The sequence below is a fragment of the Scyliorhinus canicula genome, chromosome 23 (assembly GCF_902713615.1).
Source record: "Scyliorhinus canicula chromosome 23, sScyCan1.1, whole genome shotgun sequence".
NCBI classification, from domain to species: Eukaryota; Metazoa; Chordata; class Chondrichthyes; order Carcharhiniformes; family Scyliorhinidae; genus Scyliorhinus; species Scyliorhinus canicula.
Genome location: NC_052168.1, coordinates 16768419 through 16794611, shown reverse-complemented (window position 1 = coordinate 16794611; position 26193 = coordinate 16768419). Strand labels below are relative to the sequence as shown.

General features: G+C 53.1%; 1 protein-coding gene across 1 annotated transcript; it reads right to left on the bottom strand.

Annotated features, from left to right (window-relative positions):
* Positions 1 to 3005: 3005 nt before the first annotated feature.
* On the bottom strand, positions 3006 to 20652 carry LOC119956541 (peripheral myelin protein 22-like). Its single transcript, XM_038783835.1, has 4 exons — positions 20526 to 20652; positions 18141 to 18237; positions 10991 to 11131; positions 3006 to 3287 (listed from the first exon to the last, which is right to left on the bottom strand). Exons 1-4 carry the CDS (start codon positions 20601 to 20603, stop codon positions 3130 to 3132), a joined length of 474 nt encoding a protein of 157 aa, XP_038639763.1. The 5' UTR covers positions 20604 to 20652; the 3' UTR covers positions 3006 to 3129.
* Between the last annotated feature and the right edge of the window lie 5541 nt (positions 20653 to 26193).

The following is a 26193-nucleotide window of genomic DNA, read 5'->3' as shown; positions in this document are numbered from 1 at the left end:
CCGGAATTCCCTCGTTCTGGTCCCCTCCAGCCAGAGGAAATATCCTCCCAGTATTTACCCTCAGAATCCTGCACGCTTCGGTCTGTATAGGCCCAGCCTGCTTTTTTCCTGGGATAAGTGCTTCAAGCCCAGGAACGAGTCATCTTTGCCTTCCGGCATCATGGCCAGATTCTCCGCTGCCAGTCCGCCTCGCTACCATTGCAGACGAATACGGAGAATTTGGTGTTCAAACGGAGAATCCCGCTGCCATGAACAGTATGATTTAGAACCTACAGTGCAGGAGGAGGCCACACCAGTGGCAGCAGCTGAGATTCACTTGGGATTTGAGGTGGGGCGGGGAGGGTAGAAAACTATTTTTGACGGTAGCATAGTGGTTAGCACTGTTGCCTCACAGCTCCAGGGTCCCAGGTTCGATTCCCGGCTTGGATCACTGCCTGTGCGGAGTCTGCACGTTCACCCCCGTGTTTGCATGGGTTTCCTCCGGGTGCTCCGGTTTCCTCCCACAAGTCCCGAAAGATGCGGGGGTTGGATTCTCCGCAGCCCCGCCCCTTAATCACGGCCTGGCGCCTGCTCGGCGATTCTCCGGGCCCCGAACATCGCTGTGATCGCGGAGAACGCCGGGTTGGGGGGGGGGGGGGGGGGGCATTGCCAGAGGCCCAAACAGCAATCCTCCGCCAGGTTCCCGCCGACGTGGAACTAACCACCTGCTGCTGGTCGGGGTGCTCTCGCGGTGGTTGCGGACTCAGTCCTGGTCAGGGGGTGGGCGGATCGGAGACCGGAGGGGGGGGCTTATAGGCGGGCGGGGATTAACTCTACGACGTTGAGGCTCGGGCGCGCGGCCGATCGGAAGGTCTCTTGTTTATGGTGTGGCTCCGCGTTCCGAGTTCGCCATGGAGCACGGCGTGGCCACTGGAGGTCGCCCCATCCGCATGCGCGGACTCCAAACTGGAAGTGCGGGATCCCGTAACCACAGCTAAAGCTGCGAGATTCACTCCAGGTCCCTGCTCGCCCCCTGCAGGGCATCGAATGCGTTCAACTTTTTTCTCGGAATTTCGGGAGTAAAACCCCACCGGCGTGGGGGGGGGGGGGGGGCCCGAATGGCAATGGGCCGAATGGCTCTTGCTTCTGAAGCTCTCAGAACACCAACGCTCAGCCCAAAGAGAGACACAATTCCGTGTAACAACAATATAATATTTATTTATTACTAGTTTGCACATTTTCGCTTTTTTATTTCTAAAAAAAAAATGTTTACATAGCGGCAGTCATATAAAAGGAATCACCAAACAATTCTCCCCCCTCCCCTCCCCGCCCCCCTCCCCTCCCCCCCACAACATTGCTCTGATTGGACGTTTAGCATTTCCCGAATCTATACCGAACACACCAATCAGAAACCCTTGGCGTTAGCGGAGGGCAGTGAGAAATGGGGGTCGGACGAAAGGGTTAATTTAAGCCAAACCCGGTTTTAATTGAGGATTGCCTTACGATGAGGAGCTTTGTTTTCCAAGGCCGAGTGAAGTTTGGGAGCGTGGGGGGGGGCGGGGGACGGAGGAGGGGGGGTTGGGAGGAGTGGGGGGGGTTGGGAGGCGGGGGAGGGGGGGGAGGGGCAGGAAACGTCGGCTCTGCGAGTTATACAAGTGTCACTGATCGCTTCCGGGCCCACTGTCCGCAGGATACACGGTAGATTAAAAAAATAACATAAGAAAAAAAAAAATCTGGGAGCATTTCTGTATTAAAATGGTCCTGGAAAGATTCCTCAAGAAAAAAAAAGGATGGGGGGGGGGGGAAGAAAAAAAGAGGAATAGTAGTCCGATGGGGAAAGGAATGGAAAGCCCCAAAAGATATTTTGCTTCTGGGTATAATTCTACACTATCCAATGCTCGTCTCCCCACCACCCCCCCCCCCCCTCCCAAATCATGAGGGTGACTGGGGCGTTATGGAGTGCCACAAAGCTATTACATTGTTGCCCATTGTGGGATGTTAAAGCTTGTGGGTAAAAACAGAGGGGGGGGGGGGGAGGGAAGTGAGGAGGTGCGTCCAGCAGCCCCACCTCGTTTGAGGTGGAGGGGGGGGGTGAAGGTCTCATAAAAGGAGGGGCAAATGTTTCGGAGGTGCGAGAGGGATCAAGCCCCCTCAGGGCCAGGTCGGGTCCCAGCACAGACCCATTTCCCGCCAACTGTGCCACCTCCCCCAGCCCTGGAGGTTGGTTCTGGGCTGCTCTACAAACCTCTCCCCCACAAACATGCCCTTCAGCCAGGAACACACGGCCACCCGTGGGATATCGCCGCACTGCACTGACAAGCAAGTTCTGGGAGTCGTTCTGTTCCTTCGAGATCCAACACCCACCAGAGTGCAGATCCCAGACACAAGGGGACTCTGGTGATCGTCTGTGGAAGGCCTCACCCTCGGCCACATTGGCTGGAAGCACCTCTTTCAGAGTTAAATTGTCTTGTGCTTGCAAGGGCAGTGTCCATTAATTTAAGACACGGGGATTACATCACCCACTTCCACCCCACCAAACGCAGCAAAAGAAAGGCTTTGGCTTTAGGGATATTGCAACGAGCGCTCTTCCCATCTAACAGGGGCTGGTTTAGCACACTGGGCTAAATCGCTGGCTTTGAAAGCAGACCAAGGCAGGCCAGCAGCACGGTTCAATTCCCGTACCAGCCTCCCCGAACAGGCGCCGGAATGTGGCGACCAGGGGCTTTTCACAGTAACTTCATTACGAAGCCTACTCGTGACAATAAGCCATTTTCATTTTCATAACAATGTTTTCGGGAAGACATTTTTAATATTGACGGCAAGAGAAGAGGAACGAGAGAACGAGCGAGCGAGAGAGCGAGCGGGGGGGGGGGACGGAGCGAGAGAGCGAGGGCAAGAGCGAGAGGGTGAGAGCACGAGGGCGAGAGAGCAAAAGCAAGAGGGTGCGAGAGCGCAGGAGAGGACGGGAGAGTGAGAGTGAGAGCAGCAAGAGAGGGCAAGAGATGAAAAAGAATTTACAAAAATAACTTTCCCTTTTTTTTCCAAAATGGAATCCAGTTTAACGTTGCTCCAGAAAGTAACATAATGGTTGGGCCCCCGGGCTCCACGTTCCGAGAGCATCCCGGCCTCTAGTGCATTCGCCACGAGCGCCTACTCCCGTTTGCGCAGGATGACGTACATGATGCTGCTGATCAGCGTCAAGGGGAAGCAGATCCAGGCCAGGATGTACGAGGAGCCGTAGCCGCCGTTCTCGTCGTTGCTGTGGAAGTGGACAGTGTAGACACTTGCCGCAGTCATCACACACAGACCTGGAACAGGACACAAAACACCATTAAACAGGGACCAAGGCGGCCTGTGCCTTGGCCAGTGGCTTGGCTGTCAAAACCTTCAAAAATACACCGCAGCGTGAGCAAAGAACATAGAACAAAACAGCACAGGAACAGGCCCTTCGGCCCTCCAAGCCTGTACCGGTCATGATACCAACAACATGAAAATGTTTTTCCTGCTTTCTCCACTATAAAACGCTGGTTAAGCCGCAGCTAGAGTACTATGTGCCGTCCTGGTCACCACACTATAGGAAGGATGTGATTGCACTGGAGAGGTTGCAGAGGAGATTCACCAGGATTCACCTGGGCTGGAGGGTTTCAGCTATGAAGAGAAGATGGTTAGGCTGGGGTTGTTTCCCCTGGAGCAGAGAAGGCTGAGGGGGGAGGGACCTGATTGAGGTGCACAAAATTCTGAGGGACATAGATAGGGAGGAACTTTTCCCTTTAGTGAAGGGAACCTGTCATAATATACACCAGTATATCATGGTGCAGACACACACTGATGGACACACACAGGGACCAATCAACATGCACAAACACCGCGGCCAATCACCAGTTAGAATACACTCACTATAAAAGGCAGAGAGCACCACGGTTCCCGCTCATTCTGGGTGCTGCCTCTGAGTGTAACAGGAACTCATCCAGCCCAGCACAGACTCACACCACGTGCTGAGAGAATCAACTGGTTCGGACAAGGCTTAGGTCTCTAGTTTAAGTTAGCATCATTTAGACCCACAGTCATCGTGTGTTAGTTAGCTAGAAGTTAGTTAATAAAATTGAGTTGAACCTTCATCAGTGCCTGTTCATCTCTGAAGTCTACACTAGCCAACACTTCATAACCAGGGGGCAGAGATTTACGTTAAGGGGCAGGAGGCTTAGAGGGGATTTGAGGAAAACCCGTTTTCACCCGGAGGGTGATGGGAATCTGGAACTCGCTGCCAGAAAGGGTGGGAGAGGCGGGAACCCTCACAACATTTGAGAAGTACTTAAATGATAGATAGAACAGAAGATAGAACAGTACAGGCCCTTCGGCCCTCAATGTTGTGCCGAGCAATGATCACCCTACTCAAACCCACATATCCACCCTATACCCGTAACCCAACAACCCCTCCTCCCCCTTAACCTTACTTTTTAGGACACTACGGGCAATTTATCATGGCCAATCCACCTAACCCGCACATCTTTGGAATGTGGGAGGAAACCGGAGCACCCGGAGGAAACCCACGCACACACGGGGAGGACGTGCAGACTCCGCATAGACAGTGACCCAGCCGGGAATCGAACCTGGGACCCTGGAGCTGTGAAGCATTTATGCTAACCACCATGCTACCGTGCTGCCCGAGGTATGGAAAATGAGGTATGGAAAAAGCCGGAGCGTACAAGGCTACGGACCAAATGCTGGAAAACGGGATTAGAATAGACAGAAGCTTGATGGCCAACACAGGCACGATGGGCCGAAGACCCTCTTTCCGTGCTGTGACTCACACAGCTCTCTGTAGGAGAATATATTCAATAGGCTCATAAAATTCAGGGGCGGTGCAGCAGAAAGAGGCTTTGTTGAAGAAAAACTGCAATATCAACTGGGCAATGTGAGTTAGTGTTACACATCAGCAGGGCAGCAGGGTAGCATGGTGGTTAGCATAAATGCTTCACAGCTCCAGGGTCCCAGGTTCGATTCCCGGCTGGGTCACTGTCTGTGTGGAGTCTGCACGTCCTCCCCCTGTGTGCGTGGGTTTCCTCCGGGTGCTCCGGTTTCCTCCCACAGTCCAAAGATGTGCGGGTTAGGTGGATTGGCCATGCTAAATTGCCTGTAGTGTCCTAATAAAAGTAAGGTTAAGGGGGGGGTTGTTGGGTTACGGGTATAGGGTGGATACGTGGGTTTGAGTAGGGTGATCATGGCTCGGCACAACATTGAGGGCCGAAGGGCCTGTTCTGTGCTGTACTGTTCTATGTTCTATCATTCCAGAGGAGTTTGGTTCCTGCCAAACTTCAGCTGGGAAGGCGAATGTGGACTCAACGGAGGAGGTATAGAGAGTGTAAGGGAGGAGGATGAGTATCGTGTAAACCAAACGAGAAACTTGAATGAAAGCTGTAGAGTACTCGAATGGAGCGAACTCCAACCAGGAGAATCAGTCTGGGTATGTAGCCAGAATCACAAGGGGAGGGCTGGGGGGCATCCTTGATCAGTGGAAGAGGCACACAGACCCGCAACGTTAACTCTGGTTTCCTTTCTCCACAGACGGCGACAGACCTGCTGAGTTTATCCAGCATTTCCTGTCTTTATTTCAGATTTCCGGCGTATGTAGGGGGGGCGATTCTCCGAGCCCCGCGCCGGGCCGGAGAATCGGCGCAACCGCGCCCCGACGCCGGCGCGCGAATCTCCGAGGTGCGGAGAATCGTCGCCGTTTGCGCCGGCGTGTTTGACGCGGCGTGGCCGCGGGCCGCTGGAATCGGCGGGGCTGCCAATTCGCCGGCCCGGATGGACCAAGCGGCCGCCCGGATCCGACAGAGTCCCGCCGGAGCCGTTCACTCCTGGTCGCTGCCGGCGGGAACTCTACACGAAGGGTCCGGGTGGCCTGTGGCGGGGGGGGGGGGGGGGGGAGGGGGCTCCGTCCCAAGGGGGTGGGGGGTGGGCCTCCGATGGGGTCCGGCCCGCGTTCGGGGCCCACCGATCTGCGGGCCGGCCTGTCCCGCCCGGGCCAGCCGGCCCCTGAACACCAACGCCATGTTGAGTCGGGGCCGGCGCACATAGGAAGTCCCCCGCGCATGCGCAGGTTGGCGCGGCCCAACTGCGTATGCTCGGGTTGGCATGGTGCCCATTTGGCGCCGGGAAGGGAGGCTGGAGCGGCGTGAACCGTGGGGCCAGAATCGGTCAACCCCGTACCCGTTTCGTGCCGTCGTGAAACGGGTACGGCGTTCACGATGGCACGAACACTTGGGTTCCATTTGGGAGAATCGCCTCCGTGGTGTTATATTACGCGATTGTAATACGTCGTTATTCTTTTGCTTACTTCCAGGATGGTCTGATGGTTGTAGTCCAGCAAAACTATCAGTCTTCAAATTAAGCAAATAACGTTTATTGGATAACGATTGTAAATATCTAGCAGTTTGTTGACTCTTCTACAACTATAACTGATGATTAAGTAAATAAGAAGTAGAAATTATGTTGAACTACACGTGCCAACTAAGCTACATCTCTAACACTCTGCTCTGTAGTCACTCCTGACACGAAGAGGCGGGAATGGCCTCCTCGTCCAGTTTATATTAATGAAATGAAAATCGCTTATTGTCACGAGTAGGCTTCAATGAAGTTACTGTGAAAAGCCCCTAGTCACCACATTCCGGCGCCTGTCCGGGGAGGCTGGTACGGGAATCGAACCGTGCTGCTGGCCTGCTTGGTCTGCTTTCAAAGCCAGCGATTTAGCCTAGTGAGCTAAATCAGCCCCTGATGCATAATGGATCTGGTGCTGCCATCTAGTGGTTGTCTAGCACTATGATACAGATGTTAACCCTTTACATACCAGCAGATATACAGATCACCACATGCTGAAATTCTGCTTTTGTTGCTTCTGTGATCTTATCTCTTGGGAGACTGAAAATGGAATGCTGAGGAGCCACAAGAGGACAACCTCCAGTGGAATGGGTGAACCACCCAGGGGTGACCAGAGCAAAGGGCTGGTAGTCGTGATGATTTAGGCTGGCTATTTAAATATTTAACATGAACTCATTTTGCACTACACTCTCCAGACTGTTGCCTGGACCAAGGTCAAGCTGATCCAAGGCCTCTGCCGTGCGGAATATCCATTAGAAGCTGAAGACTTCCAATTTATCCCTATATTAGCTTCAAGGCTCCAACTCAATGCCTTGACTGAGGGATGGGAGGTTCGAATCTGGGCTTCGATAACTTTACCCGTTGAGGATGGGTTTTTAAACCAGACACGGACTGATAACGTCCATGTTATCACAAGGTCGGAAGGTCAAAAAGGCCAAGCTGACCTTTACCCATTGCCAAGAAAAAAAAGGGGCCTGTTTTCGTCGCTCTGTCCCCATGAATGTTGGACGCCCAAGATGTTGGTCTTTATTGGCGTACAATACACACATGGCTCAATAATATCTGATAATGAATGAACGTTTAAAATATATTCAATCTAATCTTTCAGGCTACGAAGCAGTTACCTCGGTCACAACTTCCTAATTTCAAAGATGCTTTTTGTTCCAAAACAGGCGGATATTTGGGAACATGAATCATTCGAGATCTTTTCCTCACAGTCACCGATCTCAACTCTTCCAGAATAGGAAGGGGAAATGAAATGGAAAACGCTTATTGTCACCAGTAGGCTTCAAATGAAGTTACTGTGAAAAGCCCCTAGTCGCCACATTCCGGCGCCTGTTCGGGGAGGCTGGTACGGGAATCGAACCGTGCTGCTGGCCTGCCTTGGTCTGCTTTCAAAGCCAGCGATTTAGCCCAGTGAGCTAAACCAGCCCCTGCTGAACATCAATGGAATGGGGAATGGCCATCAACATCCCTGGAGGGCATCCAGGACTCATCCCACCAGGGGAGGCAGTACCCGCAGAAGCAGCCTCCGATGATCAACTGATGGCAAGAATCCCATGATGGCGAAGGCCGCTTGACCAATTGAACCTTATCTGTGGAGGGTGAATGTTGCCCTCACCGCATCATTCCCTTCCGTAGGAAACCAAGCCTTCAATTTGCCTCCAGCCAATGTGAACCAACCATGGCTACAAGTAAAGCAGGGTTCAGATTCCACCATCGTAATCTCAAGGAGATCAGCTCAAGGAAGGGGGTCATTCGACATCGGAGGCCGGATTGTCCGTCGGCCGACACCAGAATCGGGAAATGCGATTGGGCGGAGAATCGGTTTAGACGCCGTAACCGTGGCATTCGCCGGTTTCGCACCAAATCGCGATTCTCCAACGCCTGGACAGTGGCGTCAGTGCATTCTTCATGCACAGTAAACGCCTCTGGCACATTATTAGTGGGCCTGACCCGGTATTCTCCGGGGCCTCTGTGATTCTCCGCCTCCACCGGGGAGAATTCCCGAAGGCGAGGTTCACTTTGTGCTTTTAAAATTGGTGAATCAGGCGCCGTGGCGCTGAGGGAGAGCGAGAACAAAGAACAAAGAAAAGTACAGCACAGGAACAGGCCCTTCGGCCCACCAAGCCCGTGCTGACCATGCTGCCCGTCTCAGCTAAAATCTCCTACACTTCCGGGGTCCGTATCCCTCTATTCCCATCCTATTCATGTATTTGTCAAGATGCCCCTTAAATGTCGCTATCGTCCCTGCTTCCACCACCTCCTCCGGCAGCGAGTTCCAGGCACCCACTACCCTCTGTAAAAAAAAACTTGCCTCGTACATCTCCTCCAAACCTTGCCCCTCGCACCTTAAACCTATGCCCCCGAGTAATGGACCCCTCTACCCTGGGGAAAAGCCTCTGACTATCCACTCTGTCTATGCCCCTCATTATTTTGTAGACCTCTATCAGGTCGCCCCTCAACCTCTGTTGTTCCAGTGAGAACGAACCGAGTTTATTCAACCTCTCCTCATAGCTAATGCCCTCCATACCAGGCAACATCCTGGTAAATCTCTTCTGCACCCTCTCTAAAGCCTCCACATCCTTCGGGTAGTGTAGCGACCAGAATTGAACACTATACTCCCAAGTGTGACCTAACTAAGGTTCTATCCAGTTGCAACATGAAGCAATAATGAAATGAAAATGAAAATCGCTTATTGTCACGAGTCGGCTTCAAATGAACATAGAACATAGAACAGTACAGCACAGAACAGGCCCTTCGGCCCTCAATGTTGTGCCGAGCCATGATCACCCTACTCAAACCCACGTATCCACCCTATACCCGTAACCCAACAACCTCCCCCTTAACCTTACTTTTATTAGGACACTACGGGCAATTTAGCATGGCCAATCCACCTAACCCGCACATCTTTGGACTGTGGGAGGAAACCGGAGCACCCGGAGGAAACCCACGCACACACGGGGAGGACGTGCAGACTCCACACAGACAGTGACCCAGCCGGGAATCGAATCTGGGACCCTGGAGCTGTGAAGCATTTATGCTAACCACCATGCTACCCTGAAGTTACTGTGAAAAGCCCCTAGTCGCCACATTCAGGCGCATGTTCGGGGAGGCTGGTATGGGATTTGAACCGTGCTGCTGGCCTGACTTGGTCTGGTTTAAAAACCAGCGATTTAGCCCAGTGAGCTAAGGGACAGTGTCCAACATCGCCATAGTTTGCTGACAGTTGTGCCGCTGGCCGGGGGGGGGGTGTCTGCCAGGGCCGGGGGGGGTGTCTGCCAGGGCTGGCAGGTGTCTGCCAGGGCCGGGGGGGGGGGGGGGGGGTGTCTGCCAGGGCTGGCAGGTGTCTGCCAGGGCTGGCGGGTGTCTGCCAGGGCTGGCAGGTGTCTGCCAGGGCCGGGGGGGTGTCTGCCAGGGCTGGCAGGTGTCTGCCAGGGCCGGGGGGGGGGGGGGGGGGGTGTCTGCCAGGGCCTGGGGCAGTCAGGATGGACAGGTATGGAACATTATTGCTTCTTCGTTCCCCTTTCTAACTCTATCAGAGTAACTATGAGGGTCAAACGGGCTGAACCATCCAAAGTTAGTGATTTAAATCGCTTGGTTGTACGGTTCCCAGACGAGCGCAATTGTGGGGGGGGGCTTCTGGACAATTGCCGGGTAAAATGCTACCTGGGAACTTCCAAGAGGGACATCACTGGCATATGGCACCCATGGTAGCATAGTGGTTAGCACAATTGCTTCACAGCTCCAGGGTCCCAGGTTCGATTCCGGCTTGGGTCACTGTCTGTGCGGAGTCTGCACATCCTCCCCGTGTGTGCGTGGGTTTCCTCCAGGTGCTCCGGTTTCCTCCCACAGTCCAAAGATGTGCAGGTTAGGTGGATTGGCCATGATAAATTAGAGTCCAAAATTGCCCTTACTGTTGGGTGGGGTTACTGGGTTATGGGGGCAGGGTGGAGGTGTTGACCTTGGGTGGGGTGCTCTTTCCAGGAGCCGGTGCAGACTCGATGGGCCGAATGGCCTCCTTCTGCACTGTAAATTCTATGAAATGTGACGCTGCGGAGCCAGGTCGCTATGGTCAAATATTCCTTTGCTGTTTCATGAATTTATTTATCGTTCACCTTTATATTTTGTTTAGTCATAGAATCCCCACAGTGCAGAAGGCCATTCGGCCCATCGAGTCTGTACCGACCTGACAACAGAACACTCTACCTCGGCCCATGCCCCCACCCTATGCCCGTAGCCCCTATTTTGGACACTAAGGGGCAATTTAGCACGGCCAGTCCACCTAACCTGCACATCTTCGGACTGCGGGAGGAAACCGGAGCACCCGGAGGAAACCCACGCAGACACGGGGAGAACGTGCAGACTCCACACTTCCCACAAATAAACAACATCACATACCTCCAGATCAATGATTGAAGATTGAGGTGTCTATAGTTAAAAGTTTTTCACATATGTCTTTGCCAGTGTTGTAAATCAGGGAATATCGCAGGACAGCAGCTACCTGGGGTCTCTGACACTGTCCCTTTGTTACTCTGAATAAAAGGGACTGCACTCGGAGTGAATTCTTTTATCCCGTCTTACAATCCTAGTCCCCGGGGAGCCTTTGAGAGCAAATGTTGCACCAACTTACAGGAGAGCAGCTGAAAGAGGCCTGTGAAGATGAATCGATTTCCTTTCTTCAGCGTGAAGAGCTGGCAGATGAAGATGAGGAGTCCGCAGCAGGCGAAGATCACGGCCAGCACCATGCCAGCCTGGACAGTCTGTAAGTATTCTGGCGAGAATTAGAAAAAAACAGATCAAATATTATCGAGGTCACCGCCTGACAAAGGAACCTCCTGGAGAGCATTAAATTAACCAGTTTTGTCATAATATACACCAGTATATCATGGTGCAGACACACACTGATGGACACACACAGGGACCAATCAACATGTACAAACACCGCAGCCAATCACCAGTTAGAATACACGCACTATAAAGGCAGAGGGCACCACGGTTCCCGCTCATTCTGGGTGCTGCCTCTGAGTGTAACAAGAACTCATCCAGCCCAGCACAGACTCACACCACGTGCTGAGAGAATCAACTGGTTTGGACAAGGCTTAGGTCTCTAGTTTAAGTTAGCATCATTTGGACCCACAGTCATCGTGTGTTAGTTAGCTAGAAGTTAGTTAATAAAATTGAGTTGAACCTTCATCAGTGTTGGAAGTGTCTGTTCATCTCTCAAGCCTACACTAGCCAACACGTATCTTCTGGCCAGCAGCGCAGGTTCGATTCCCGTACCGGCTGAGGTTAAATCACCACCAGTCAGCCACCACCCCCCCCCCCCCCCCCCCCCCCCCCCCCCCCCCCCCACCCTCAGAGGGGAAAACAGCCTCTGGCAGCGTTCCCAGCCCACGGATTTCCCGACAGTGTGGGGCGGCACGGTAGCACAGTGGTTAGCACTGTTGCTTCACCGTGCCAGGGTCCCAGGTTCGATTCCCAGCTTGGGTCACTGCGCGGAGTCTGCACGTTCTCCCCGTGTGTCTGCGTGGGTTTCCTCCGGGCGCTCCGGTTTCCTCCCACAAGTTCTGAAAGACGTGCTTGCTGCGTGAATTGGACAGTCTGAATTCTCCCTCAGTGGACCCGAACAGGCGCCGGAGTGTGGCGACGAGGGGATTTTCACAGTAACCCAAGCCGGAAATTGAATCTGGGTGCCTTGCGCTTTGAAGCAACAGTGCTAACCACTCTGCTAGCGTGCCGCCCAGATGATGGGCTTTGCGTTGTCGGGGGAGCGGAGCGGGCAGGGTAGCGGTCCAAAGACATAAATGCAAACTGTGTCTGTGGTGAGAGAACCAAGAAGAGGGGGAAAACCCACTTGACCACCTCCTCACTGACATGCCTTCCTCAGATGCATCTGCCCATGACAGGATCGGTAGGAATGGCCGCCACACAGTCCTTGTGGAGATGAAGTCCCTTCTTCACATTGAGGATACCCTCCATCGTGCTGTGTGGCACTACCACCGTGCTAATTGGGACAGACTTCGAACAGGCCTAGGAGCTCAAGACTGGGCATCCATGAGGCGCCATAGGCCATCAGTAGAATTGTTTTTAATTTGCAACCTCATGGCCCAGCATATCCCCCACTCTACCATCACCGCTAAGCCAGGGGATCGACCCTGGTTCAATGAAGAGTGCAGGACAGCACTCTGGTGTCAACCTGGTGAAGCTACAACTCTTGTGCGTGAAACAGCATCAGCAGAAAGTAATAGACAGAGTTTAGCAATTCCACAACCAACAGGATTTATTTTTCTTGCTGCTCAAACTAATTAGTGGTCCTCTGCCTCTGTTCCTCCACATTTTCAAAAAAGTAAAAGTTGTGGGGCGGGATTTGCTCAGCCCGGGGCCGGGCCGGACAATCCCCGGCGCAAATCGCGGCACGCCGACCCCACGCAGGCACGTGATTCTCCACAGAGCGGAGAATCGGCGCCATTAGCGGTGGCGTGGTTGGCGCGGCGCCGGTCCTGTGCCATTCGATGCGGCCGACCTGCCGATTCTAGGCCCGGGATGGGCCGAGCGGCCATTGTAAAAATGCCTAGTCCGGCCGGCGCTCTCCACACCGGCTCTCAGCCGGCGGGAACTCGGCGTGGAAGGGTCGGGGGGCGGCCTTTTGGGGGGGGGGGGGGGGGGGGGAAGAGGGGGTCCAACCCCAGGAGCATCCAATTGGCCTGGCCCGCGATCGGGGCCCACCTCTCTGGCTGGCGGCTTCCTTTCTTCGGCCCCTGTAGTCCTGCGCCATGTTGTGTCGGGGCCGGCGTGTTGAAGGGAGCCACTGCGTATGTGCACGTTGGCGCCGGTGCCACTGCGCATGCGCGGATTCTGTGGCGCCCATTTGCGGCATGAACCACTCCAGTACCGTGCTGGCCCCCTGTAGGGGCCTGAATTGCTGATCCTGAGGCCATGTTGGCGCCGTCGAGAAACGCGACGGCGTTTCCAACGGTGTCAACACTTAGCCTCAGGATCACAGAATCCCGCCCTTGATCTTTTGGGCCAGGATTCCCTTCTGGATCTTCCCGTCCAGTTATGACATCAAACGGGTCCGTAATAGGCACCCCAGCCACGAACAAACACCTCCCTCCACCGCCGATGTACAGTGGCAGCCGTATGTACTATCTACAAGATGCACGGCAGTAACTCACCAAGACTCCTTCGGCAGCACCTTCCAAAACCATCACCACTACCATCCAGAAGGCCAAGAGCAGCAGATACCTGGGAACCCCATCACCTCGAGGTTCCCCTCCAAGCCACTCACCACCCTGACTTAGAAGCATATCGGCCGTTCAGCAAAAGTCGTCAGCGATAGGTTAGAGGATGGAGGAGGTCAAATGACAAAGATGTCTTGTAACAAAAAGGCAAAGAGCGTAGTAACTGTCGTAGGAAAAGGAACAAAGCATTGGCCCAGAGTTGGTGTTAATAGCAGCCCGAAGGTCTGAAAGCAAAAACACGAGAACAATTCTGGACTGGCACTGGGGGGAGAAATACAAAATGGAGGACGTCACAGTCTGATGTTGTTGAACTCAGGGTTCCAGAAGACTGTAAAGTGACTCATCGGAAGAAGAGGGGTGAGCTTCCTCTTCATTCAGCTTCGCTGGAACATTGCAGCAAAGCCAAGGACAGACGCGCATGAAACGGAAAAATGGTGAATCGTAATGGCCAACGACAGGAAGGTCAAGATCCGGTACCCTGCCGCTGTGAAGCAGCAGTGCTAACCACTGTTCTGCCATGTATAGCACTGTTAGCAATGAGGCTTCCCCAGATACACAGGAGCACGTGCCAAGATTTACCAGAATGTTGCCTGGTATGGAGGGAAGATCTTACGAGGAAAGGCTGAGGGACTTGAGGCTGTTTTCATTAGAGAGAAGGTTAAGAGGTGATTTAATTGAGGCATACAAGATGATCAGGGGATTAGATAGGGTGGACAGTGAGAGCCTTTTTCCTCGGATGGTGATGTCTATCACGAGGGGACATAGTTTTAAATTGAGGGGAGATATAGGACAGATGTCAGAGGTAGGTTCTTTACTCAGAGGGTAGTAAGGGTGTGGAATGCCCTGCCTGCAACAGTAGTGGGCTCGCCAACACTAAACGCATTCAAATGGTCATTGGATAGACATATGGACGATAAGGGAATAGTGTAGAGGGACTTTAGAGGGGTTTCACAGGACGGCGCAACATCGTGGGCCGACGGGCCTGTACTGCGCTGTAATGTTCTATGTTTAATGCTTGCGAACTGAACAGGTGCATCCTGCAAAGAGGTCACCCAGTCAGTGTTTGGTGTCCCCAACGTAGAGAGACAGCTTTCCCCTGGCGGCCCAAGTGGTTAATGCGCTCTTTCCACGTGACGCCTTGAATAACCTCAGCCGGGGAATTGAACCCGCGCTGCTGGCCTCGCTTCGCATCACGGACCAATGGTCCAGCCCACTGAGCTAAACCAGCCCCCCCTTCCAGAACAGAAGAGCCTCATCACCCTCAAGGCCGTTCACCTGCTGTGGCTGGTGGGCCCAAACCTTTAAGTGAGAGAGAGAGAGAGAGAGAGACAGGTCGTAATTATTTCTAAGCTGCTCCCTCGAAATAACCAGGTTTCAATATTGTATCGGCAGCAACAGGAAGATTCATCAGTTCAATCTAGTCGAGGTTCAACCCCAGAGTGTTCAAGTTTTAGTGAGCAAAAACTAAATAACGCCTCCTTTCTCCCTTCTTCATTTCACTGGCAACAATTATAGCCCATACAATGGCCTTAGTTCAGGACGAATGGGGCCCGTCCCAGAGTTAACAGGGCATCACGGTAGCACAGTGGTTAGCACGGTTGCTTCACAGCTCCAGGGTCACAGGTTCGATTCTCCGCTGGGTCACTGTTTGTGCAGAGTGCACGTTCTCCCCGTGTCTGCGTGGGTTTCCTCCGGGTGCTCCGGTTTCCTCCCACAGTCCAAAGATGCGCAGGTTAGGTGGATGGCCCATGTAAAATTGCCCTTAGTGTCCAAAAAAATGTTGAGTGGGGGTTACTGGGTTACAGGGATAGGGTAGACACGTGGGCTTTAGTAGGGTGCTCTTTGTAAGGGCCATTGAAGACTCGATGGGCCGAATGGCCTCCTTCTGCACTGTAAATTCTATGATTCTATGAACGATCTCACGTTGATTTTCTCCCTGAAATCTGGAGATTGTTGCTACAGGTGGCCAGCAGGTGGCACCAGCGGGTCGTCTTGTCCACAAACTGTGTAAAATGCTGTTCCAGACTTAAACTTCCTGCTCAGGTTAGACTGCAGGAAGGTGCACAGCAAAGACAGACAGTCTGACAGGAAAGACGGGCTGCAGCCCACAGGCAGGAACGCAGGGCATGCACAGCTAGGGAGGAGAGAGAGAGAGAGAGAGAGAGCGCGCGGGAACATGAATGAGAGTGGGAGAGTGGGGAAAGAGAGGGGAGAGAGAGAGTGTGCAGAGAGAGAGTGGGCGAGAGAAAGAGCGAGAGTGGGGAGAGAGAGAGCGTTGGGAGAAGGAGGGAGAGAGAGAGAGCGTGTGTGGGTGGAGAGAGAGTGGGCGAGAGAAAGAGAGAGAGTGGGGAGAGAGAGAGAGCGTTGGGAGAAGGAGGGAGAGAGAGAGAGCGTGTGTGGGTGGAGAGAGAGTGGGCGAGAGAAAGAGAGAGAGTGGGGAGAGAGAGAGAGCGTTGGGAGAAGGAGGGAGAGAGAGAGAGCGCGTGTAGGGAGAGAGAGAGTGGGGAGAGAGAGAGAGAGAGCGTGGGGGAGAGAGAGAGCGTGGGGAGAGAGAGAGAGCTGGGGAGAGAGAGTGGGGGAGAGAGAGGGGGGAGAGAAAGAGAAAGAGTGAGGAGAGAGAGCGTGGGGAGAGAGAGCGTGGGAAGAGAGAGAGTGGGGGAGAGAGAGAGGGGGAGAGAAAAAGAGTGAGGAGAGAGAGCGTGGGGAGAGAGAGCGTGGGAAGAGAGAGAGTGGGGGAGAGAGAGAGAGGGAGAGAAAGTAGGCAAAACCTTCCAAAACCACAACCACTACCATCTAGGACAAGGGCAGCAGATACCTGGGAACCCCACCACCTGGAGGTTCCCCTCCAAGTCACCCCGACTTGGAAGTAAATCACCGTTCCTTCACTGTCGCTGACAGAACTGTGGATGAACCAACACCACATGCACTGCAGCGGTCAAGAAAGCAGCTTACCACCACCTTCCCGGGGCAATTAAGGATGGACAACAGTCCGAAGATGTGTAGGTTTGGTGGATTGGCCACGCTAAATTGCTCCCTAGTGTCCAAAGATACGCTTAACTGCCCTCTGAGGTAGGTGGGGTTGCGGGGATAGGGCAGGGGAGTGGGCCTAGGTAGGGTGCTCTTTCAGAGGATCCGTGTAGACTCAATGGGCCGAATGGCCTCCTTCTGTGCTGTAGGGATTCTATGATAAATGCTGGTCTATCCAGTCACACCAATAGCCGTTGAAAAAATAGAAAGATTTGTGGGGCAGCGGTAATAGAGAACCGTTGAGTGAGCAAGGCGATGGAGGAAGGGGAGGATATCATGGAGGGTGGGTGGAACAGGGCAAACACGAGGGATAGAAAACGGACAACAATAAACACGTCCAAATAACCTCAAAAAATCCCTTTCCTCCTCTTGGGAATCAAGATCCAAGGGTGCGGGAATCCATTCCATAGAATCCACTCTATCAGCGGATCCAGATCAGGGAGGGCGAGAGGCCATTCGATCATGGTAGCCATGGCAACCAATCTGATCTTCCCCCTATTTCAGTGCACATTTCCCAGCAGTAACCAGGAATAGACAGAGGGTTAAACCCCAACTCTGGAACCCTGTTGCCAATCTTCCCTCGGAGATACAGGCCTCGTACGGACTCGAAACATCAACTCCGTGTCCCCTCCGCGCACGCGTTCCTCCTGCATTTTCTGCTTTCCCTTCCATCCGAGATGCCGCCTCACTCTTATTTTCTTTTCCCGGATGATGCACCATCAATTGGAATCGAGTCGCGAAGACGTTCCAAATAACAGGCTTTAATGTACCAGTTGTGGGCCCGGCAGTCGACTTACAGAGAAAGGCCGACTGCAGGCTGCTACGGGTTCTTATACCCCGCCTCGTAGGAGGGGCTACCGGCCAATCGGTGAGCAGTCACATGACTAGCCTCAGCCAATTGGCAGAGAGGCACATGACCTGCCTGAGCCAATGGGCAGCGAGTCCTCTGCACCAATGGCAGCACTACTCTGAGGTACCGTAAACCTCCTAGTCGTACCACCACACCGGAATGCCGGGCTGAGCCAGAATTTGACGCCCGCCCCTAATTGCCCTCGACCCGAGTGGCTTGCTCGGCCATTTCGGAGGGGGACAGTTAAGGATTTTGCTGTGGGGGGGTCTGGAGTCACATGTAGGCCAGACCCGGTAAGGACGGCAGATTTCCTTCCCTAAAGGACATGCGTGAACCAGATGGGATTTTACGACAATCGACAAGAGTTTCATGGTCCGCCATTACCGAGACTAACTTCCAATATTATTTGTTGAAGTTTATTGAATTTAAATTCCCCCAGGTGCCGTGGTGGGGATTTGAACCCCATTCCCCAGCGCTGGGATGTGTGCAGGGACATTAACACTACCCCCACCATCTCCCCCTTCTTCAAGGGCCAAGATATGTTTCAAAGCAAAGCAGAGTTACAGGGTCTCGGATAATCGCTCCCACCACCCATGCCCCCGTTCCCCACCGGCCCGCAGACAAATGAAGCACGAGATCGGAGACCCTTCTCTCAAACGTACCTTCCTTATCTTTATATCCAACGTCTTTACAGCTCCCGTTTTGAAAGAAGCATTGTTTCCAGATGTCCGCGCAGTATTCCTGGCTGCTCCACCAGACCTGGGAACGGAACGAACAAACGGTCACTGCAATAGGAGAGACGTGGAAACGCCAAAAATACAAGTCGCAGGAAATGAAATGAAAATGAAAATCGCTTATTGTCACATGAAGTTACTGTGAAAAGCCCCTAGTCGCCACATTCCGGCGCCTGTCCGGGGAGGCTGGTACGGGAATCGAACCGTGCTGCCGGCCTGCCTTGGTCTGCTTTCAAAGCCAGCGATTTAGCCCAGTGAGCTAAACCAGCCCCTGACACAACAGCCGATTGGGTTTGGCGTTGTCACAGTTCACAGTTTGTTCGTGCAGGGTGGCCTGTCGAAGCACCGTTCAAGGTGACTCACAGCGCCAGGGTTCCAGGTTCGATTCCCGGCTTGGATCACTGTCTGTGCGGAGTCGGCACATCCTCCCCCTGTCTGCGTGGGTTTCCTCCGGGTGCTCCGGTTTCCTCCCACAGTCCAAAGACGTGCAGGTTAGGTGGATTGGCCAGGCTAAAATTGCCTCTTAGCGTCCAAAGTTGTGCAGGTTGGGGTGGAAGGGGGGAGTGGGCCCAGGTAGAGTGCCCTTTCAGAGGGTCGGTGCAAACTCAATGGGCCGAATGGCCTCCTTCTGCTCAGTAGGGATTCTATCTCCTTACTCCCTTTTAAAAAATGCAGTCACCCTAAAATCCAGCCCCGTCTTCTTCAACAGATGGTGCAGGGCGAAGCAAGGCCTCCTCACTCCCAGCAGCCCCTCTGTTGCCGAAACAAGGCCTCCTCACTCCCAGCAGCCCCTCTGTTGCCGAAGCAAGGCCTCCTCACTCCCGGCAGCCCCTCTGTTGCCGAAGCAAGGCCTCCTCACTCCCAGCAGCCCCTCTGTTGCCGAAACAAGGCCTCCTCACTCCCAGCAGCCCCTCTGTTGCCGAAGCAAGGCCTCCTCACTCCCGGCAGCCCCTCTGTTGCCGAAGCAAGGCCTCCTCACTCCCAGCAGCCTCTCTGTTGCCGAAGCAAGGCCTCCTCCCTCCCAGCAGCCCCTCTGTTGCCGAAGCAAGGCCTCCTCACTCCCAGCAGCCCCTCTGTTGCCGAAGCAAGGCCTCCTCACTCCCAGCAGCCCCTCTGTTACCGAAGCAAGGCCTCCTCACTCCCAGCAGCCCCTCTGTTGCCGAAGCAAGGCCTCCTCATTCCCAGCAGCCCCTCTGTTGCCGAAGCAAGGCCTCCTCATTCCCAGCAGCCCCTCTGTTGCCGAAGCAAGGCCTCCTCACTCCCAGCAGCCCCTCTGTTGCCGAAGCAAGGCCTCCTCACTCCCAGCAGCCCCTCTGTTGCCGAAGCAAGGCCTCCTCACTCCCAGCAGCCCCTCTGTTGCCTCAATGCTCAGCTCCATCCCTTTTTAGCCTCAAAGTCTTTGGGGTACGTTCCTGCTCAGGAAAGCAGGAGTCAACCCTGAACAACAGGAAAATAGCAAGGAGCAATTGGAAGAGAAGCCGAAAACCCTCCCACCCCCTTCCCCCAAACACCCTGCGGGTAGGTCAAGAACTTTGTGTTTTTGGCCACCTCAAGTGTTTTTAAGCCAGTGTCAACGTTCTTCAATTCTGATTCCCTTTGAGAAGCGATGAAGCTAAACCTTTGGTCAGGTAAGACGCCCTACCAATTGGGATATACGGAAACGGCAGGATATTCCCCCCTCAGATCAGGAGTCCCACTAGCCAGGGAGCTGCGATAGAGGAAAGGGACATTGTGCCCCCAGCTTTGAGTCACGCTTGATCAGCTTGTCGACAAAATGGCACTGGACCAGTAGGTGGATTTCACCATCGGTTCACAGGGTAAGGCTGGGTGTCCAACACTTCAGAATTGTCAGCAATTCCACATCATGGTTGAACTTCATTTCTTCCCCCGCCCCGCCCCCAGTTTGGGAATTCTCAGAAAGCAGGAAGGACCGCATCATTTTTCAAGGTTTTTATTCAGACTCTCGACCTGGGTTCAGGTGACGAGACAATTTACCCAGCTGCCACCAGGCTGATCGCCTGGGTTACTCAGGAGGCACGTTGTGACTGTGGCATAGGGAAGTGGTCACAATCCCAGAATTCCCCCCCCCCCCCCCCAACCGCGCAATGTGGGCGGACCTACGCCGCATGGACTGCAGCGGTTCACCCACCGCCTTCTCGACGGGCAACTAGGGATGGGCAGCCAATGCCGGCCTCGCCAGCGATGCCCATTTCATAACCCCCAGCCCAGCTAACGCCTTCCCTTTGGGGCTTCAGTTGGGGGGAAACCGGCCGTTGAGGGGCATGGGCAGCGTGGGCGGATTCGCGCACTTACGTTGTGAGCTGTGGAGATGAAGAGCAGGATGATGGCCGTCAGATGCAGCAGAAAGATCGAGGTTAGTAACAGCAGCATTATGGATCCAAGGGGTTGTCTTCGAAACTGGGCGCTATCCAAGGGCGACGCTGCAAAAAGGGGAGAACGACGGTTAGGACACACCATACAAGCCGGGAATACAATCTAGATCAACGGTTGGGAAACCTACGCTCCCGGGGCCCACCTTCGGCCCACCTGGGTTCCAACTGCGGCCCCGCGTGACATTCTGCTAACCATCGCCCAGGCGCGGGGTCGTCAATTCCGATGATTTCCGTCCGGGTATTTTTTTTTCCTGCCGGTATGGCTGAAGTGATCCGCACGTAAAGCGAGGCTGAGTGAAGTGAGGAGCGAGCTGATTGCTCACAACATCGACCGTGAGAGCTCTGTGTCCAAAGTGTAAACATTTATTTTGTTTTTACCATTTGAAGTTGGTGTCAGTTCTGTTAATATATAAATGATTAAGCATTTTCTGTAACTCGTTGTGAAATATTCGGCGTATATTCAATCTTATTCATGGGGTCAGGGTTAGTGAACGAGCCCGGTTTCAATCTCGTGGCCCATTCAGATGAAGGGGGCCCTATCATGCAGTCCACTCGGTTACCCATCACCGATATAAATTGTAAATAGTCCAGTTGCTAATGTTTCCTTCCCTATCTGGTGGATAAGCCCTAATTCCCACACTCGCTAAACCAAATATCCAGTGAGCACAAAGGTCGATGCGTAAACCCAACACCTTCTGGCCGGGCTCCTGCCCACGCTGCACAACCTGACGTTGGGAGATGGCTAGAAGGTGGCCCATCCCGCCTTGCTTGCCACCTGCCTCCCCCTTATGCACCACCATGGCAACCGGCGTCAACAGCTGCAATATGGATGCCCAACGGCCTCCAACACACAGCTGGCACTTCCCTCATTATCCAAATGCGCAATGTAAATGGGAATAAACACAGCTGATATATATCTGATCTCACTGTGCACACTTCTAATTACTGGCAAGATTCTAGGGTCTACCAAGTGCTAAGACATAGGAGCAGAATTAGGCCATTTGGCCCATCGAGTCTGCTCCCCCATTCGCTCATGGCTGTCATCCTCATCGCCATCCTCCTGCCTTCTCCCCTTAACCCCGGACCCCCTTATTAATCAAGGACACCAGATTTGTGCTCGAGGTGCTGTTACCTACAGGGCTACAGACCAAGAGCTGGAAGGTGGAATCAGACAGAATAGTTATTTCTTAGAACATCAGAACTAGGAGCAGGAGACGGCAATTTAGTCTCTCGAGCCTGCTCCACCGCTCAATACGATCATGGCTCATCTCATCATGGTGTCAACGCCATCGTCCTAAGGCAGCACGGTGGCGCAGTGGGTTAGCCCTGCCGCCTCACAGCGCCGAGGTCCCAGGTTCGATCCTGGCTCTGGGTCACTGTCCGTGTGGAGTTTGCACATTCTCCCCCTGTTTGCGTGGGTTTGGCCCCCACAACCCAAAGATGTGCAGAGTAGGTGGATTGAACACACAAAATTGCCCCTTAATTGGAAAAAAATGAATTGGGTCCTCTAAATTTATAAATAAAAACTCCACCGTCCTGCCCATTCTCCAAAACCGTTCAATCCATTACCAATTAAAAATCTGTTCAATTCCACCTTAAATTTACTCATTGACCCAGCATCCACTGCACTCTGGGTAGCGAATTCCAGATTCACAACCTTTTGGGAGAAGTAGTTTCTCCTCTGTGGTGAATGTAACTCTGTAATTCACACTGTGATATATATATATATATGAGACCGTACGATTGTAAGCGCAGTTGTGTTGCCCGACCACTAGGGGGAGTAGGTCTGGGAATGCTTAGGAGTTTGTACAGGGCTCCACCCTTGGCTCCGCCCACGGCTCCACTGCTGTATACATCCAGAGCCAGCCGACCAGTTCATCGAGAGTTCAACGTGTAACAGGCTGGCTCTGTAGTAAGTAGATTTAAACCACTGTTCATAATCAAAGCACGTGTCTAGTGAATTGATGGTCCCATCATCCTCATCTCGGTTTTAAATTTGCTGCCTCTTACCCTGAGTCTATGACCTCTTGTTCTAGAATGCCCCACAAGAGGCAGCATCCCCTCCACATCTACTTTTATCATCTTTTATTCCTCAACTTGATCTCCCCTCAGTCATGTCACTGGCCATCATTGAGCTGTTCCAGTCTCCAGAACCAAAGAAAAGTCCGTATGTTGATGAGCACAGACACCATTTTGTACATTAAGGCCCGAAAGCGACCCAGCTCAGAGAGGTCACAACAGCTCCAACCGTATACACCCCACGTGCTTCTTTTGCCAACCCCTTTCCTCCGCCCCCAGCCCCCCTCCCCCCCGAAACTGCCACGAACAATTAAGGACCAGAACATTCTTCCACAAACATTAAATCTTGAGGCCTACTCAGGATTCATTTCAGGAATATCTGGTGCGCTTCTTAAAAATATTAATGTGACCTTATCTAAGGGAGGGTCTGCTGGCCTTGGAAAGGGTCTAGAGGAAGTTCACAAGAATGATCCCTGGAATGAAGAGCTTGTCGTATGAGGAACGGTTGAGGACTCTGGGTCTGTACTCGTTGGAGTTTAGAAGGATGGGGGGGGGAATCTTATTGAAACTTACAAGATAGCGAGGCCTGGATAGAGCGGACATGGAGAGGATGTTTCCACTTGTAGGAAAAACTAGAAGCAGAGGACACCATCTCAGACTGAAGGGACGATCCTTTAAAACAGAGATGAGGAGGAATTTCTTCAGCCAGAGGGTGGTGAATCGGTGGAACTCTTTGCCGCTGAAGACTGTGGCAGCCAAATCACTGAGTGTCTTTAAGACAGAGATAGACAGGTTCTTGATCAATAAGGGGATCAGGGTTTATGGGGAGAAGGTAGGAAAATGGGGATGAGAAAAATATCAGCCATGATTGAATGGGGGAGCAGACTCAATGGGCCGAGTGGCCTAATTATACATAGAATATAGCACATACAGTGCAGAAGGAGGCCATTCGGCCCATCGAGTCTGCACCGACCCACCTAAGCCCTCATCCCCGCAAACCAATAACCCCTCCTAACCTTTTTTCTCATATGCCTTATGGACTGTTGCCAGCAGACATTGTGTACCCTGAGAATACCCTGAGGTAAGACTACATAGAAAAACCTTATTAAGCACCAGGTATAGACGAACAGACTCTGTGGATAAGGAAAACTAGAGGGCAGTTTAGAATGTGACAAATCAGAGCTCATTGGCCTGGCGAGCACGGCTCACAACACTTAATACCTGTAACCTAACCAAAGATCAGGTGGTTAAGGGGGATTGGAGCTCGATAGGGTGCTCTCTTAGAGGGTCGCTGCATACTTGATGGGCTGAATGGCCTCCTCCTGCACTGTAGGGATTAGGGGCAGCAGGGTAACATGGTGGTTAGCATAAATGCTTCACAGCTCCAGGGTCCCAGGTTCGATTCCCGGCTGGGTCACTGTCTGTGTGGAGTCTGCACGTCCTCCCCGTGTCTGCGTGGGTTTCCTCCGGGTGCTCCGGTTTCCTCCCATAGTCCAAAGATGTGCGGGTTAGGTGGATTGGCCATGATAAATTGCCCGTAGTGTCCTAATAAAAGTAAGGTTAAGGGGGGGGTTGTTGGGTTACGGGTATAGGGTGGATACGTGGGTTTGAGTAGGGTGATCATGGCTCGGCACAACATTGAGGGCCGAAGGGCCTGTTCTGTGCTGTACTGTTCTATGTTCTATGTTCTATTTTATTCAACGGACATGAAGGGGAAGGTAGGAATCAGGCTATTGAGTTGGATGATCAGCCATGATCATAATGAATGGCGGAGCAGGCTCGAGGGGCTGAATGGCCTCCTCCTGCCCCTATTTCCTGTGTTTCTATGCTTCCTCAGAGGGCTGAGAGTCTTTGGAGAACGATGCAGGTAGGGTCATTGAATATGTGTAATGCTGAGGTCGATAAATTCTTGACGAACAAAATAATCCAGGGGAATCAGGATTGTGGCATTGAAGCTATAGTCAGACCAGCCACGCTCATATTGAATGGCAGAGTAGGCCCCGAGGGGCTGAATGGCCTCCTCCTGCTCCTAATTTGTCCGCACATGGGAAGGGTCACTTAAACTGTCCAACCTGAAGCGACAGTGACCTCTGCACGCTTGGGGTGGGCTTCGCCTCCCCCCAGCCTCCCCGCCCTCTAATCCCCATGCCCCTGCCCAAGTAGCCAATCCATCGCCAACAGCCTCAAACAGGGCATCACAGGGCCACCCTCACCCACATGCCGCATCTCGTAACCAGTTAAAGCTCACTGGTAACGAAAATGAAATGAAGATGAAATCGCTTATTGTCACAAGTAGGCTTCAAACGAAGTTAGTGTGAAAATCCCCTCGTCGCCACATTCCGGCGCCTGTTCGGGGAGTGGGGAGGAATGGGATTTAGTGCCTGTGCACCAAGCCAAGGTTAAAATTAACTAATCAGGTTAACCACCTAACCACCAGCTGACAGTTCCCCTCCAAGTCTCTCATGGTCCTGACTTGGAAATATAATCGGCCGCCCCTTCCCAGTCACTGGGCCCAAATCCTGGAACTCCCTCCCTAACAGCACTGTGGGTGTACCTACACACCACATGGACTGCAGCGGGTTCAAGAAGGGGCAATTAGGGATGGGCAATAAATGCTGGGCCGAGCCACCGATGCCCACATCCCACTCCACCCTCAACACACACCAGGCATTGAACCATTGCACAAGTTCGCAGGGTTGGCATCTGGTGAGCCCAATGGGATTGCCTGCAAAGGCTGGGTGGAAGAGGGTTAAAGATTCCCATTTCCCTGGAGGATACCTGCAGCTAAAAAGGAGCCATTATCCCACGAGTGTAGATTCAAGCAATGGCTCCGCCTGCTGAGCAATGCCTTAGATACATGACCCAATGGGCTCACAGTGGCATCATGGGATAGCCTCGGTTTGTTTTTAGCCTCTGGCTTAGCCTCTGCCCGGGCACTGGTCCTCAGGCCTCGTTGAAGTTCAAGGCAATCCTGACCAAGCGTTGAATCACTTCAAATTAGCAGCGGAGGGACCCAACATCTGTTTTTGGCTTCTAAATTTAAGAAGGGCCCAATCGCTAGGCCCAGACCACCGAGAGTCTCGCTGCTCACGGGCATGATGTTCCACCTCTGGGATTCAGGACCGACATTGACCGATTTCGACCTCCATCGTGACGCTTTAGCCCAGTTTTTCCGGGTGCGCTCCCCCTCCTGCCGGTCCCCAATTGGGAAAGCTGGAGCTGGACTGGTTCCGACGCTCAAACCTGGACACCTTCCACAAGCAAACATTCTGTCAGGATTTGGTCCCACTGAATCAATGCAGCTGTGATCAAAGCTCTATTGAAAGGGAAACACGGAGGGGGGAAAAACTGCTGAAGGAAGTGAATCCAACGTACGGAGGAACATTTGCATTCGAGTGAAAGGAGAGATTGTACGGAGGTCTGCGGATCCCACGAGGTGAGCAGTCAGGAAGTCGAACCCAATTGGAGGCTGCAAAGATAAGGGAGGGGGGGAGGGGGGAGATTTTGAATAAGAAATTTGAATGGAAAATCACGGATTCAAATCCCAGCACGGCATCTTTTCTATTTTA